Below are 13,882 nucleotides of genomic sequence, written 5' to 3'. Positions count from 1 at the left end.
ACAAGATGCCTTAGTGAAGTAGATGGGGGGTTGTTGGTGGGCAGCTTTTCAAGTTTAAATGGTATGAAAAGGATGGAAAGTTCACAAACAAATAGATATGGTTTTAAACAAAGGTCTATATCTTCTTCCCCACAAACCCTTTTTTCTTTTGGCATTTTATGAGAAGCTGAGGATGAAATGTTTGGTTTGAGCAGTGGTGATGTCCACCCAACACACCATAATGCATTTGTGATGAGATTTTGATTAAACAAGTTATTGAAACCTAATTCAAAGAAATTATTTTTGATATATATATGTGGTTGAAATTATTGTGAACTATATTGTTTGAATTATTAGAAGTTGAAATTTTCAATTCATTCTTTTATCAATTGTTAAGAGAAATAATGTACCTAATTAAACCAATTCCCACTAATAAAATTGTACCACTTGAAGTATGAAAAGAACATGGTTTAAAGTTATATTCTTTAAAAAATCAAAGTATTAATTTAATTATTGTTCTAGTATGAATATAGTGAGGGAAATCAGCTAGAGAGAAGAGAAGGGAAAGAATGGCGTTGAGGAATTTTGTGTACATATTCGTCATGCCTTGTACCTTTATCTAATACTACATTAATGAAACTCTCTTTGTCAATCAAAAAATGGTGAAAAGACATCTCTGTTTTCTATCACAACAAAAAGGTTAAGGACAGTAACATAATTTCACAAAACAAAATTTTACTGTTTTTTTTTAATCTCACCTGCATGTAAGTTTATCATCTCTAATATATAAAAATAAAAATAAAAATAAAAACAACCTCTCTCCCTCTCTCCTGACTCCCACGTTCTCTCTTATTGTCTTCCTCTCTCCTTCAATTTTAACAACCAAAGTAAAAAAAATCACACTTGGTGTGAGGGCATATACTAGTTTATACTAATAACAGAGAGTTCTTGCTCTCCAAGTAATACAAGTGATACAAGGAAACTATCTAAAATATATTGTAAAATCCTACACATAATCTACTAGGATTTATACAATTACATTGCTAATGAAATTAGCAACACTCTCCTTTGTGTGTGTAAATACTCAAGTAAATAGTGCATCAAGTCTTCATGTGATGATGTAAAAATAATTGTTGAAGTCGCTATGTCTAATCGGCACAATGAGCGAATGCGAGTCTAAAAAATAAACCGAGTAATGCATAAGTAGTAGGACTCACAAAACCTCGCTATGGTAATACCCAAGGAGGATAAAACTCATAGTCTAAGGAGAAAACTGAGAAGTTGAATTAAGCCAAAACTAAACGCCTTCAGGATGCTAGTAGAACGCACACAAGGGTATGACTAGCCCATGATGGGTGCCTCGTTAAAACCTCCTCAGGTAGAAAAAATCTGGTGGGAAAAATGCTCATAATCGTAGGGAAGAAGAGTACATTAAGGTCAAGTGAGTATACTATTAGATACCCCCCTTAAATTTGACAAAACATCCAAATGAGAACTACAAGCATTTCAAGTGAAATGGTTACGCATGCCAATTCCTCGGACAAGTTTCTAGAAGGTAGATTTCGATTTTGACTTTGTGAATAGGTCGCCAAGGTTATCTCGGGATCAGTTTGCTTGACTTCAATATCCTTATGCTTTGCTGATATGATGAGGGCGCAATATGCTTGGTGTTGACTTTGTTGATGTATCATGTCATGGTCTAGTCAATACATGTGGCATTGTCTTCATGATCATCATGGGAACTTAATGACAGATGAAAAACGACATGTACTTTGAATATGCTCAACAAGAGCTCTCAACCCTATTTCTCACATGCGGCATGGTGAGGCATGGTGAGCTTTGGAACGACTCAAAAGATTTCGCAACTAAGATCTATATCTTGGACCTCCACAATATTACAGTATCCATAATGGTAAAGACATGACCATTTGGGAACCTGCCTCATACAAGTTTGATAAGTAACCAGCATCAACATAATAAGTAAGACAAGCATCATTTTGAGGATTAGGGGGTTGGATCTTCTCGGGATGCGTAGGGATAAGCCCAAATTCGAGTACCTTGAGGGTAGTAGAAAAACGTCTTTAGAGTCAATTTAATGACGGCATGTGAGCACGTCTGTAGCAGATATATACGATCTTGTTATTTTGCTAGATCAGTGAGCGTTTGGCGTGCTTTGGACAATATTGTGAAGATCTAGAATTCTCTACACTTCAGTTTCAGACTAGATGATTCGGGGGTCGAGATGAGATGAAATGGGTAACGTCCACGCTAGTTTATGTCGTTCATTAGTAATGTTGGTGTTCTTATCTCCCATTAATGGCGAGAAGAATGTTTCATTGAAGTGACCATCCACAAATTCAACAGTAAAAAGATCGCCTATTAAGGGCTTTAAGTAGCAAATAATCGAAGGAGAATCATAACCGACGTAGATTCACATCTTTGTTTGTGAGCCCATGTTGGTACATTGAGGCGGTGCAATTTGCACATAAACAACACACTTAAGGACACGTAAGTGCGAGACATTTGGCTTGTACCCGTAAACCAACTGTAACGCAAAATAATGTTGGGTGGAAATGAGCTGCACGCGGACTAACATAATTGCTTTTAAGATTGCATAGCCCCATGGAGAAACATATAGCTTGGTGTGCACATCCAAGGACCTTGAGATTTTTTAAGTCGCTTAACAGATACTTCTGCTAGACCATTTTAGGTGTGAACATGGGGACGGCAAAGAGAAACAGAAGGGCTCAAGTGTATGAGTATTGCATGTTCACCCCTATGATCTTGTACCTTTATTTATACTAATCATGATGAGTTTTCTTGCCTTACAAGTAATACAAAGCCCATGAGGATTTGATTTTCAATTCTTTTGGGATTCTATCTTAAGTTACATAATCATATTCCTAAATAAACACACTAGTTACAACAAAAATATACTAAATGTAACGTTTCTAAACTAAATATATAATTAGAAATGGTTAAATACTTTTTTTAATTATAAAATTTAAATATTTTATTATTGAAATAATAGCGTATATAAAAATCAAAAGGCATTGATCAAAAGTTAAAAGAAAAAAAGGTTACAATACATGAAATATAAAAAATAAAAAAAATGAGAACCTAATTTCTTCTTTTAAAGTAACAATTATGATATTTGGAGTAATGGAATTAAATTATGGTCATTGGTAGAAGGTTTCTTTTTCTCCATGACTTCCTTCAATGCTATCACTGAAATTAAATTACGCAATGCAATTTTAATATGTGGCATATTAAATATTTTAAAATCGTTTGCTACCACAAACCGACCTTAGCTCAGTTGGTAGAGCGGAGGACTGTAGTTGGTAAACCATCAGATATCCTTAGGTCGCTGGTTCGAATCCGGCAGGTCGGATTGACTTTTTTATTTTCCCAACTTCTCCACGTTTTATTTACCAAAAAAATAATTCCTCCACTTTTGGACTCCTATATTTAAACTTTTATTTTTAGCCTAAGGAATATCATATTTAAACTTTTATTGCAATTATAAATCGGTCAATCAAACTTGAAGATACATTAAAACACCTCGATCAAATTAAAATTACAAATGATGTCATCATCATTTAAAACACCAAACATTTTCATCTCCTTCTTTGTAAATCGCACCTCCCCCAACCTTTAGAATTCAACCTCCCCGCCTCCCACCACCTTCAACCTCTATTTTTCGGACACTGCAATGCAATGTCTGTTTTTCGTTCTGTGATTGTACATTCAGATTCAGATAGGTTTGTGGATTCAAATACTACAACAGTGTCTGTTTCCGATTTTGTGGATTCAGATACTTTGTTGCCGTGTCTATTTCATATTCTATGATTGTGCATTCGAATTCAAATAGGTTTGTGGATTCAAACACTTCGTTGCACTGTCTGTTCCCTATTGTGTGATTCTACATTGAGATTCAAATAGGTTTGTGGATTCAGACACTGCAACGCAGTGTCTGTTTCTTGTTTTGTGAATTCAGACACTTCGTTGCAATGTCTATTTCATGTTCTGTGCTTTTACAATGTCGGCGTCTCAATCTTCACCAACAAGTTGCAGTGTCTATTTCATGTTCAGGGGACATAGCACACAAGGGTCTCCTTTATCGACGGAGATCTCATCGGTGCCCTTTTGGATCCACTTTAGAGAAATGTTGTCGAGGTGCTTGGAAGGGATGATGGTGACTTTCTCGAGGATCTTGTTGTTGGTGTGAAGTCAAGGGCCATGCACCAGTAGCAGCGGTCAATCACGCAACGGGAAAATTTCTTCACTAATTTTGTGCGGACGCAACCCATGATGGTGGATCCCAAAGGAAACAAGAAACTAGGACAAATTTGGTGTGAAAACAAGAACTGAGTTTTGATCCTAAAGGAAGATAGGCGGTGGAAATAGGAATTTGGGGTGTTTGGTGGTGGATGGCGGATAGGAATTTGGTTTGGGTTTTTTATATTTTTATTAATTAAATAGTTAATTATGTGACATTCATCAGACTTATGCCTAATTAATACAAATAGATCATTGATTAAGTCCAAAATAAAAATGTCATTGATATATGGCTTAATAGTTAAGTTTTTATTGACCTTTGGTTAAATTACCTTCTATTATAAATAACATTAGGATTGACCATATTTTATTATTTATAGCATTAGGGTGACCATATTTTATTTTTTGAACAATTTTTTCAAGTAAATTATTTACAAGGGGTGGTGTATGAATCTTTGAACCGGTGGATTCGAATCGTATTACTTGGCCGATGTAAAACCATATGATTTTTATTTTTAATTTTCAAAATGGTCCGAATTAGAATTTACTTGTGTGGAAACGAGTCTAAAATCGAGTTCATATTTCTTATGTGCAGATAACCTAGCCAGGACCGTTTAAGGGTAAGCACTAAGCACTAAGCACAAAGCATATACCATGTATGTTCTAAATCTTTCGTACTTTGCTAGCATAAAAGAAAAGGGGTGTGTTATCTACACACCTCATTTTACTTCTCACACACCCCTTGATAATTTATATCCGTTGATCTTCTTCAATTCATCCGATCCGACGGCCAAAAATAAAAAAGGTATGTGAGAAGTCAAATAGAGTGTGTGAATATCACACCCCAAAAGAAAATTGTTCAGATTAGCGAAGCCTAAAACTAAATTTCCATTTCCATAACAATGCTTTCACTGTGCGATGATCTGTATCTTTCTAGTGCTAGCATCAAAATAAGTTTTCTTTTTTCTTACAAAATATTAGTTGTGTAAGTATCACTATCAATTAATATTTAGATTCCTAATTTGCTATCAAATATTGTATTCATTGATCCATTTTTTATTTATTTTTTTAAAAAAAAGATGGACAATTGATGACAAATCATGGTTATTCACTCCTTTCAGGGGCTGGAAAGACTCACAGAGGCAATTGCAGCCTCCCCCTGGCCACAAGTCTGACTTCCACACCAGTAGCGGGTTTCAAACCCAAGACCTCCAATTTTTAATTTGAAAGAAACCTCACAATCCGTCATTTACCATTGGACCACTAGCTCGTGGTATATGTTCATTGATCCATTAGATTGCTAATTTCTGTTATCTTATTTATCTTTTTGGAGATGGGGTCTCAAGTATCATAGTTAATTTATGAATGGGATGTCTTTGCCATGGCAAATAGATGATATATATATATATATATATATGCATGTTTTTTATGCAAAAGGATGCCTATTTTTTTTCAAAAAATAGGAATTAGGTATGAGGCCCACTCCACATCGAATTTTAATAATTCGAACCATCTATTTTATAAATCTTGATGTCACATCCCGGCCTGAGCCCCCACCACATCTCGGGCTAGACTCTACCGTAGCACAATATTGTCCGCTTTGGGCCCAAACCACATCATCACGGTTTTGTTTCTGGGAATTCACACGAGAACTTCCTAGTAGGTCACCCATCATCCTGGGATTGCTCTTGCGCGAACTTGCTTAACTTCAGAGTTCCATTGGAACCCGAAGCTAGTGAGCTCCAAAAAAGCCTCATGCTAGTTAAAGATGGGAATATACATTTAAAGCTTACAGGATCCACTCTCCTGGGCAATATGGATGTTACACTTGATTCATAGATCATCCTTGCAAAAAATTCAATTCAATTCGAAACCATTTGCCTATTTAATTATAAAGAAAAAATTTCATTGTTTCTTATATAACAAAGTATTCGTTAATTTTTTTGAACCCAATTAAATATCAAATCTTTCTAATTTGGCTAATATTTTGCAAGAATGATCTATGAGGTGCAACTTGAAAAATAGACGGTTCGGATTGTTAAAGTTCAATGTAGTGTAAACCCCACAACAAATCCTCATTTTTATAAATTTAAAAAAAAAAATGGGAATCCATTCCCTTAAAGGCTTCCTATATGTATGATTGAAAATAGAAACCCATACAACACATGACTGAAAACGAATCTATTCGACCCGTAGGAACCGGACCATATTAATTGGATCCAAATAAGCCGATTCCACTAATAAAAATACACAAACTCGGACCGACTGAGACTCCTTTACAAAAAAACAAGTCAAGTCCGAATCCATTAAACATGGACCCAGCGCTATTCACGCCCACCCCTAATTTACATGTAGGCGATTAAGTTTTAAGTCTTAAGGGATTTAGGTCAAGTTATAAAATTGTGTATAGGAGGAATTAAAAACGCACCATATGAACGTTACAAAGGCAGGTGAAAACTCATGATTCATTTACAAATATCTTGTACAAGCATTTGTATGCTCATATTGTTGGAAAATTAGTTATTAGTTTATTTTTGTTTATGGTTTTCTTGTAGGATAAGGATATTAGAATTTTCTATATCCTTTAAGGGTTAGGATTTAGGGTTTATTAGGGTTTTCTATATCCTTTAAGGATTAGGATTTTGCTTTAGTTTTCACTATATATAGTAGTGCTTGTATTAGTTAGTAAATATCAATAAGTCAATCACAATGTAGTCTCTTAGGGTTTTGTAACCGTTTCAGCATTCTTGTTTGTTTAATAATATTTCTATTATTTTGTTAGTCTCGTTTGTTTAATAATATTTCTATTATTTTGTTAGTCTCATTCGTTGCGCACTCTGATATTCAACTTGGTATCAGAGCAGGTTTGATCCTTTGGGATCAATCTGCTTTGATTTGGCATCAATTTGCCTGTCTTGCTCGTCGTTTGTTTTAGATTGTTAGTTGGTATTGATTATTTGCAAGAAACAAAGAAGTTCTGTTTTTTTTTTTCAAAAAAAAAAAAAGAATTTGGTGAATTTGTCTCACACCCAAATTTGAAAAAGCTCCACCGCACCAAGATTTCTGCACCAAATTTGAAAAAGCTCCACCGCATCAAGATTTCTGCATCCCTCCAGACCCACCGCCGTTGCTATCTCATTAGGCACAGAATCCGCAAGTGCTCCTGTCCACAGATCCATGTTCTGCAAACCAGCCTATGTTTTGTAGAAGTCATGAAAAAAAGGAAGGAAGAAGAAAGAAATATGATTTGTTTGGTTTATCTGACAATCGCTCGAATACTTGGACCAGTGATCATTCGAGTGACGTTACGAAAGTTAGATTTTTTGTTTTTTGTTCAAGTTTGTTCGTAAGTTAGAATCTTGCAACAGCATCGGCATCGGCATTACCATTGGCATCTGCATCGGCATTGGTATTGGCATTAGCACTAGAATTTGGAGTCTTGCATCCACATCTACTTTGGCAAACTCATGTCTGTGTTCCACCATGAGTTTAACAAGAGGTTGGAAAATTAGCTATTAGTTTATTTTTGTTTATGGTTTTCTTGTAGGACAAGAATATTAGAATTTTCTGTATCCTTTAAGGGTTAAGATTTAGGGTTTATTAGGGTTTTCTATATCCTTTAAGGATTGGGATTTTACTTTAGTTTTCACTATATATAGTAGTGCTTATATTAGTTAGTAAATATCAATAAGTCAGTAACAATGTAGTCTCTTAGGATTTTGTAATCGTTTCGACACTCTCGTTTGTTTAATAATATTTCTATTATTTTGTTAGTCTCGTTCGTTGCGCACTCTGATATTCAACTATCATATAGCATTTCTAGTCCCTCCTATCTATTAGTTTTTGATCCATCTCTTACTAAGTTGGCATCTCTCTTGGGACTCGAAAAATCCCACACCTAACGATAGCCTAAATTTTAAGTGTAATTTTGTAGAACACCAAAAGTGAAGGGTATTTTCCAAGGATTTTTTTTTTTTTTTTTTTGAACAAACAATCGGAAATTTTAATTTTCTTATTTATAGAACTGTTCCTAACCTAAAAAACATAAAAAGTAATATTTATAAAACAGTTAAAAACCTAACCATTAGGCACAAATTGAGCAACTACACACCTGAAATGATCATCTCTTTCCTGAAAGCTTGGTACTGAAGAGTTGCAGTTTGTCACCACTTAAACAACTAAGTAGACCTTGTTTTATCGCCGGACTGTACTTCAGATCACGAAGAGGATCTTTCTGTAATTTAAGGCGCTGTAAGGTCGTAAAAGACGGTAGCTCTTGTAAGACTAATTCAGAACTCAACTTATCCTGAGAGGCAAACAATGTGCTATGATTTCCAACGTCGATGATCGCAGATCTTGGAAGCCCGATATCACATACATTGGTGCATGCAGAACCCAAACGATCAAAACAGTTGATGTCTGCTCTCTTCAAGAGAACATGGGAACCCACTGTTCCTTGTCCAAAGCCACCACGGGAAGGAGTAAGCTGTGGTTGAGACAAGAGCGTCTCATCAGACGTTTCAACTTTGGGACGGTAGGAAGCAACAATGTCATCATTGCTAGGACAATACGCCAATGATATGCAAACTCCTTGATTCTCGGTTTGAGGGACTAATGTCGGCCTTCATTGAGTTTGATTTTAGTCAGAACAGATTCATGCAGTAATTAATTCAATAAAATTAGTTTAATTATTAATCTATGACTTTACAGCCGCACCTACTTTTACATTATAGAAAGAAAATTTCATGTTGCTTTGCAAAATTTCACATGAACAAATTGAGAAGTATCATTTTTCGACCTCGGAGAAGATGGACAACCAAGGAAAAACATTCTACTATATTCTTGCCTTTTAATTACAAACATGCAAACAGACTATATTAACGTTTGAAATGGCATCACTCAATTTCAGGGTGCAAATTTTTGTTTAAAAAAAATATATAAATGAAGCCAGACGGGCATTCATAAGATTTCATAGACAAATAGGAAAGATAACAACACAGATATGAACTCACCCTTCTTCGGCACAACCAAAGTTCCACAGACATAAGCCAATCGAAGAAGCAGAGAGCACCGATCTAGCACCAGAAGGAAGAGCTGAATTATGTGAAAGGGAATGTACTGTATGAATTGGGTTGTTTGAAAGCCCTCTCCGAGATTCAACAGGCCCTGCGGTTTGGCGCATGTCAAACACCCAAAGAGAGCCATTCTGCAAAAATATAAGTAAAAATTAAAGCAGGGGGTATACAAAACAACCCTTTCAAGATACTTAAAATTCAAATTACGGTTGTAACCAAAAACTCAAGGTACGGACAGACCTGTAAACCAGCATAAGCATAATATGGATTGTTGAGATCCCATGAACATGTCCAAGCAGCAGCCTGCAAGCACAAATGTTAACATGAAGATAAAACAATAGAAGAGTCAAACAGACTGTTTAGTATATTATGCCAAGCACTGAAAATAACAAATGAAACAATAGAATGAAGAATAATGATATCAAGATACAAATAAACACCTGCTATGCAGACGAAAGTTAATGTTGGGCATATCATAATGTGACATATTTACGAAGTAAGCAAAAGAGATTCTAAATAACACGGTAGTACCATCGCCACTGCTCTATATGCACTAGAGACCATGAATCACTAGGCTGAAGATGCCCAATCTATGCCAGCTTGGCCTGAAACAGGTCAACCACCAAGCGAATGTGTAGTTTGAGCTTTAGCTCAAACAAACCATTTGAATCAGAATGGGGCAGTCATGTCTAGGGATTCTAATGATCAAGTAATAACTCTTATTATGTTACAACAGAACAGCATTCCATTACAAAGAAATTATAGGTTAAGTGGCATACTTTCACATTCTCAAAGAAAAGCCAATCCAAGAAACATGATTGGCTGCTAAAATGATAGAAGCTATACAAATAATAGGCTGAAGTATATTAAGTGCTCATTTTCTGGAATCAGATCCAAATCAAAACTATAACTGGCTTTCCACTAAATCCAAAAGGCAAAAGCTCCACCTAACTAGACTGAATCAACCCACTTCTAACTTTCACATTCAATGAAAGTTGTGTTAACTTACATCACATATTTTCCTAATTACCTTTTAACAAATATAGTTTCTGAATATCAATATTGTATCTCTTGGAACTTACTTTTATTTCCTTGAATATACACACTAAAGATTGCCTTGAATCAAAAGGCAAAATAGGGAATTCCATTTTATTTTAACAGATATAATCATGTAAAAATCCTTTAACGCTGTGTCATACAGGAACATAGAAATTTAAGTTGAAGCCAAAGTACTCAAACCCTTTACATACAGTTAATACACAAGAAAAATAATGGTCAAAAATTTTACCGGTAGATCATAGGTAAGGATGACATTGTTGCTTTCCATACTGTAGCAAATAGAACAACTAAGTTAACCAGAAGAAATATATGAATAAAGTAAAAATTAACTGTGGGGTAAGTTGATCGCAATCCAACCTGAGAACTGACAATTTCTTCCCCAAGCAAGCAAAGAGTGCAAGGTCACTGTTAGAAGAAGAAATGCGTAGATCCCTAATGGCTCTTGTATCTCTAGGAAGGAGAATATCATCTCTGTCATACGGAGGTATCAAACTCATCTACAAAGCCATATTTAAGAAAACTTTGTGAGAGCAGTTCCTATGTTGTATATAGACAACGCAGCAAAAGCACAAATTTTCTTGAATCCTAGAAACTTTACCTTGGTAAGCACATGTCTTCCCCCTATCCCATCCAGCCTTCGCGAAATCAAAATAATTTGGTTAGATTCATCAACATCAAATAAACGAGCACCATCTACCTGCAACTCCTTCTGCAAAGTTCACTATTACAAGGTTAACTATTTTCTTCTGTCGAAATAGAGAATTTTATGACCTGAAAGTGAAAAAAAAAAAAAACTCCTGACATTGCCGAATAACAACTGCTTAAACTGTATCTTAAGAAATATCATCTACTTATCATTAGCTTTCCAAGCCAAGTTGCTTCATCTTATCCACTTCCAAGGTAATTTCTTTTGCCATCTAGCATAACACCTTTGCTCTGTATTTCCTCTACCTCAGCTATATAAAACTGAAATTGTTTCCCATACTCATTTGTCTTAACACTTTGACTAACGTTGCTGTCTTTGTTGTCAAGAATGATTATTTTACTGGTTCCTCTTCACCAATCTACTGAACAGAGTGAGTCAATTTCACAGAAAATCTGGGCAGAACTAGAAAACCATATGTCTTTTTGCTGATACAGACGATATGTGCGGGTCTAGTTCACACAGAACAGTGTATATTTGTGTAGTATCTTCATTTGGATGATGAAAAAAAAAGGAAGAGTATGAAAGAACATAGCATAAGAAGGAAAATTGCCACACCTCTAATATGAAATTGCAAGAATATGCTTGTCCACAAAACTTTGATCCAAAGTTTCGCCCTACAACACGTAATGAAAGAAAATTAGACACAATCCAGGATGCAAAGATAGTTTTTTGTGCCATGATTGTAAAATTAACTACTATTGGAATCTATGGGCTCGTTTGGAAGTGCTTTCAAAATAACAGAAAGCATTTTTGGTGAAAATGTTTTTGGAACCAATCCTTGATAAAAATACAAGTCAATCCTGGAAAAGCACTTACTAGATGAAGCACATAACAAGAAGCACTTCAAGTGCTTTTGGAACCCAAAAACATTTTCTCTTAAGGCGCTTTCAGTCATTTTGAAAGCACTCCCAAACTAGCCCTATAATATCTTTCATCCAGAAAACCAAAATAATATATAAACATGAATAAATTGACCATAGGATCTTTCATCTAAGATTTTTTCACCAGCCACAATTCTTCCTTCACGAACCCCATTAGCATTGACTACTCCAGATGTTCTGTTCTGTGTGTCTCCTAATAGATGCTCCAAATAAGTTGCCCTCTAACAAGTCAAAAGTTTAAAAACCAAAAGTAATAGAAAAGGCACTCCAAACATAGAGCATATATATTTTCAATGGAAGTACTCCAATCATAAAGAATCAAGAGGTCAAATATACCTCTGTAAGATGTTGAACTTTATCTTGCAGTTCAAGCTCTCGCTTTCTCCATTGAACTTCTCTCTTACACCAAGCAGATTCCTATTTATAAAAGGAAAAACTGTAGACTTTCTAAAGATGCTAACAAATGAATAATGAAATGTTGCATATGTCACTTAGTTCACATATAGGGTAGCTTCAGGTTGGACACAACTTTTTTCATTTCTTCCTTCAACATATGTTGAATATTGTGAGTCATTGATTTCAATCCAATCCTAGAGACCATAAGGATATAAGACAATATGCATACCTCTGTCTATATTCACACTTTAAACCACAAAAATGAAGACGGATATGTTTAAAATATCTTTACCTTCTTCTCAAGAGAATCACATTTAGCCTCAAGTAACCGAATTCTCTAGAAAATAAAAAAGAAGAGTCTGTCATTCACAATTAACCAAATAAGTTTCTATTGAAAAGAGATTAGCCCGAAGAAATTTGATCTCACCTTTTGTGACTCTTCATCAACAGAAACAATTTGGGATACAAAAAGCTTCCTAACATCCTTCAACATGCATTTTTTGTTGCATTGAGGACACTGAAAAAAAAAAGAAAATGAAGGTACAAACATGAATATCAAAACAAAAAGAAAGAACTTGAAAATAACTTGAAAATTAGAGAATTGTAATTACCTTCCTCGAATTGCTACGCTGCTGTAGCCATCGTTTTATGCAAGACATGCCGAACAGGTGTCCACAAGGAAGACAACTGCAATCCTCAAACCAAAACACCAAAATTCAACAATAAAAAATACTCTAAAATTTTAGACTGAAGATGTTTACCAAAGAAAAATTAGACCGAAGACAAACATTCGAATCCTCACCACATCAAACAAGCAACAAAAATTGACGAGATTGCAAAGAACTGAGGTATGAATTCGACCTGATATGATGATCACCGTCATTGGTCCAAGGCTCCAAGCAGATAGAGCAAAATAGCCCGTCCATTTCGTTCCGATTCCATTGGCTGCTGCTGCCTTGGGAGCACTCTGCACTGCCAACTCCATCCCCCGACACCGCTTCGCTTCCTCCTCTCCTTCTACGCTTATTTCCAACTTCCTCATCCCCATTCCTCGCCGCCGCCGTTTCAGGAGCACTTCCGGCTGCACCGGTTTGATCTGCAAGGTAAACAGCAGAATCAACGTCCACTGTGCCTTCTTCTTCCTCGTCTTCTTCTTCGGATTCGTCTTCATCGGATTCCTCGCTGAGTCCTCCGTCAACAAGATCAATGAAGGATAGGATAGGGTTTGCCATGAGTGTGCTATTGCATATAGTGTGGTGTGCCCGTGAGAGTGATTGAGTGAGTGAGAATTGGGGGAAAATTGCCTGGCTAGGGTTTTTGAGGTGAGAGAAGGAGAGAGAAAGGGAAAGGAGGGAAGACAAGATTTGTTTTGGTGGGAAATCAAAACGCTCACATTTCTTTCGTTCGTTTTCTTTCTTACAAATTTTTAAACGCCAGCATTTTCAGTGGGGATGCCAAAAACAGACGTCGACTATGAATTTGAAACCTTACGTGGTAATGTCGAATTT

At 35.7% G+C, this 13,882-nt stretch overlaps 1 protein-coding gene and 1 non-coding gene across 4 annotated transcripts; one reads left to right on the top strand and one right to left on the bottom strand.

Moving 5' to 3' along the window:
- The first annotated feature begins 3,280 nt into the window (after positions 1-3,280).
- Positions 3,281-3,370, top strand: TRNAY-GUA (transfer RNA tyrosine (anticodon GUA)). The gene is given in 2 exon segments: positions 3,281-3,317; positions 3,335-3,370. It is a non-coding gene; the product is annotated as a tRNA-Tyr (tRNA).
- Positions 3,371-8,254: 4,884 nt separating this feature from the next.
- Positions 8,255-13,838, bottom strand: LOC126594016 (uncharacterized). 3 transcript variants are annotated; one of them, XM_050260212.1, is made up of 13 exons: positions 13,236-13,837; positions 12,986-13,061; positions 12,802-12,891; positions 12,667-12,711; positions 12,315-12,395; positions 12,073-12,199; positions 11,653-11,711; positions 10,990-11,100; positions 10,749-10,888; positions 10,621-10,660; positions 9,573-9,635; positions 9,270-9,463; positions 8,255-8,879 (listed from the first exon to the last, which is right to left on the bottom strand). In XM_050260212.1, the coding sequence occupies exons 1-13, from the start codon at positions 13,604-13,606 to the stop codon at positions 8,378-8,380; spliced, it is 1,899 nt and encodes a 632-aa protein (XP_050116169.1). In that variant the 5' UTR covers positions 13,607-13,837; the 3' UTR covers positions 8,255-8,377. The 3 variants fall into 3 exon arrangements, with proteins under 3 accessions (XP_050116169.1, XP_050116170.1, XP_050116171.1); XM_050260213.1 differs by having other exon boundaries at positions 12,103-12,199; positions 13,236-13,836; XM_050260214.1 differs by lacking the exon at positions 8,255-8,879 and having other exon boundaries at positions 9,266-9,463; positions 13,236-13,838.
- Positions 13,839-13,882: the final 44 nt, after the last annotated feature.

Source organism: Malus sylvestris, chromosome 12 (assembly GCF_916048215.2).
Source record: "Malus sylvestris chromosome 12, drMalSylv7.2, whole genome shotgun sequence".
Classification (NCBI taxonomy): Eukaryota; Viridiplantae; Streptophyta; class Magnoliopsida; order Rosales; family Rosaceae; genus Malus; species Malus sylvestris.
Note: the sequence above shows the minus strand (reverse complement) of the source record. Positions and strands in the feature narration are given on the sequence as shown.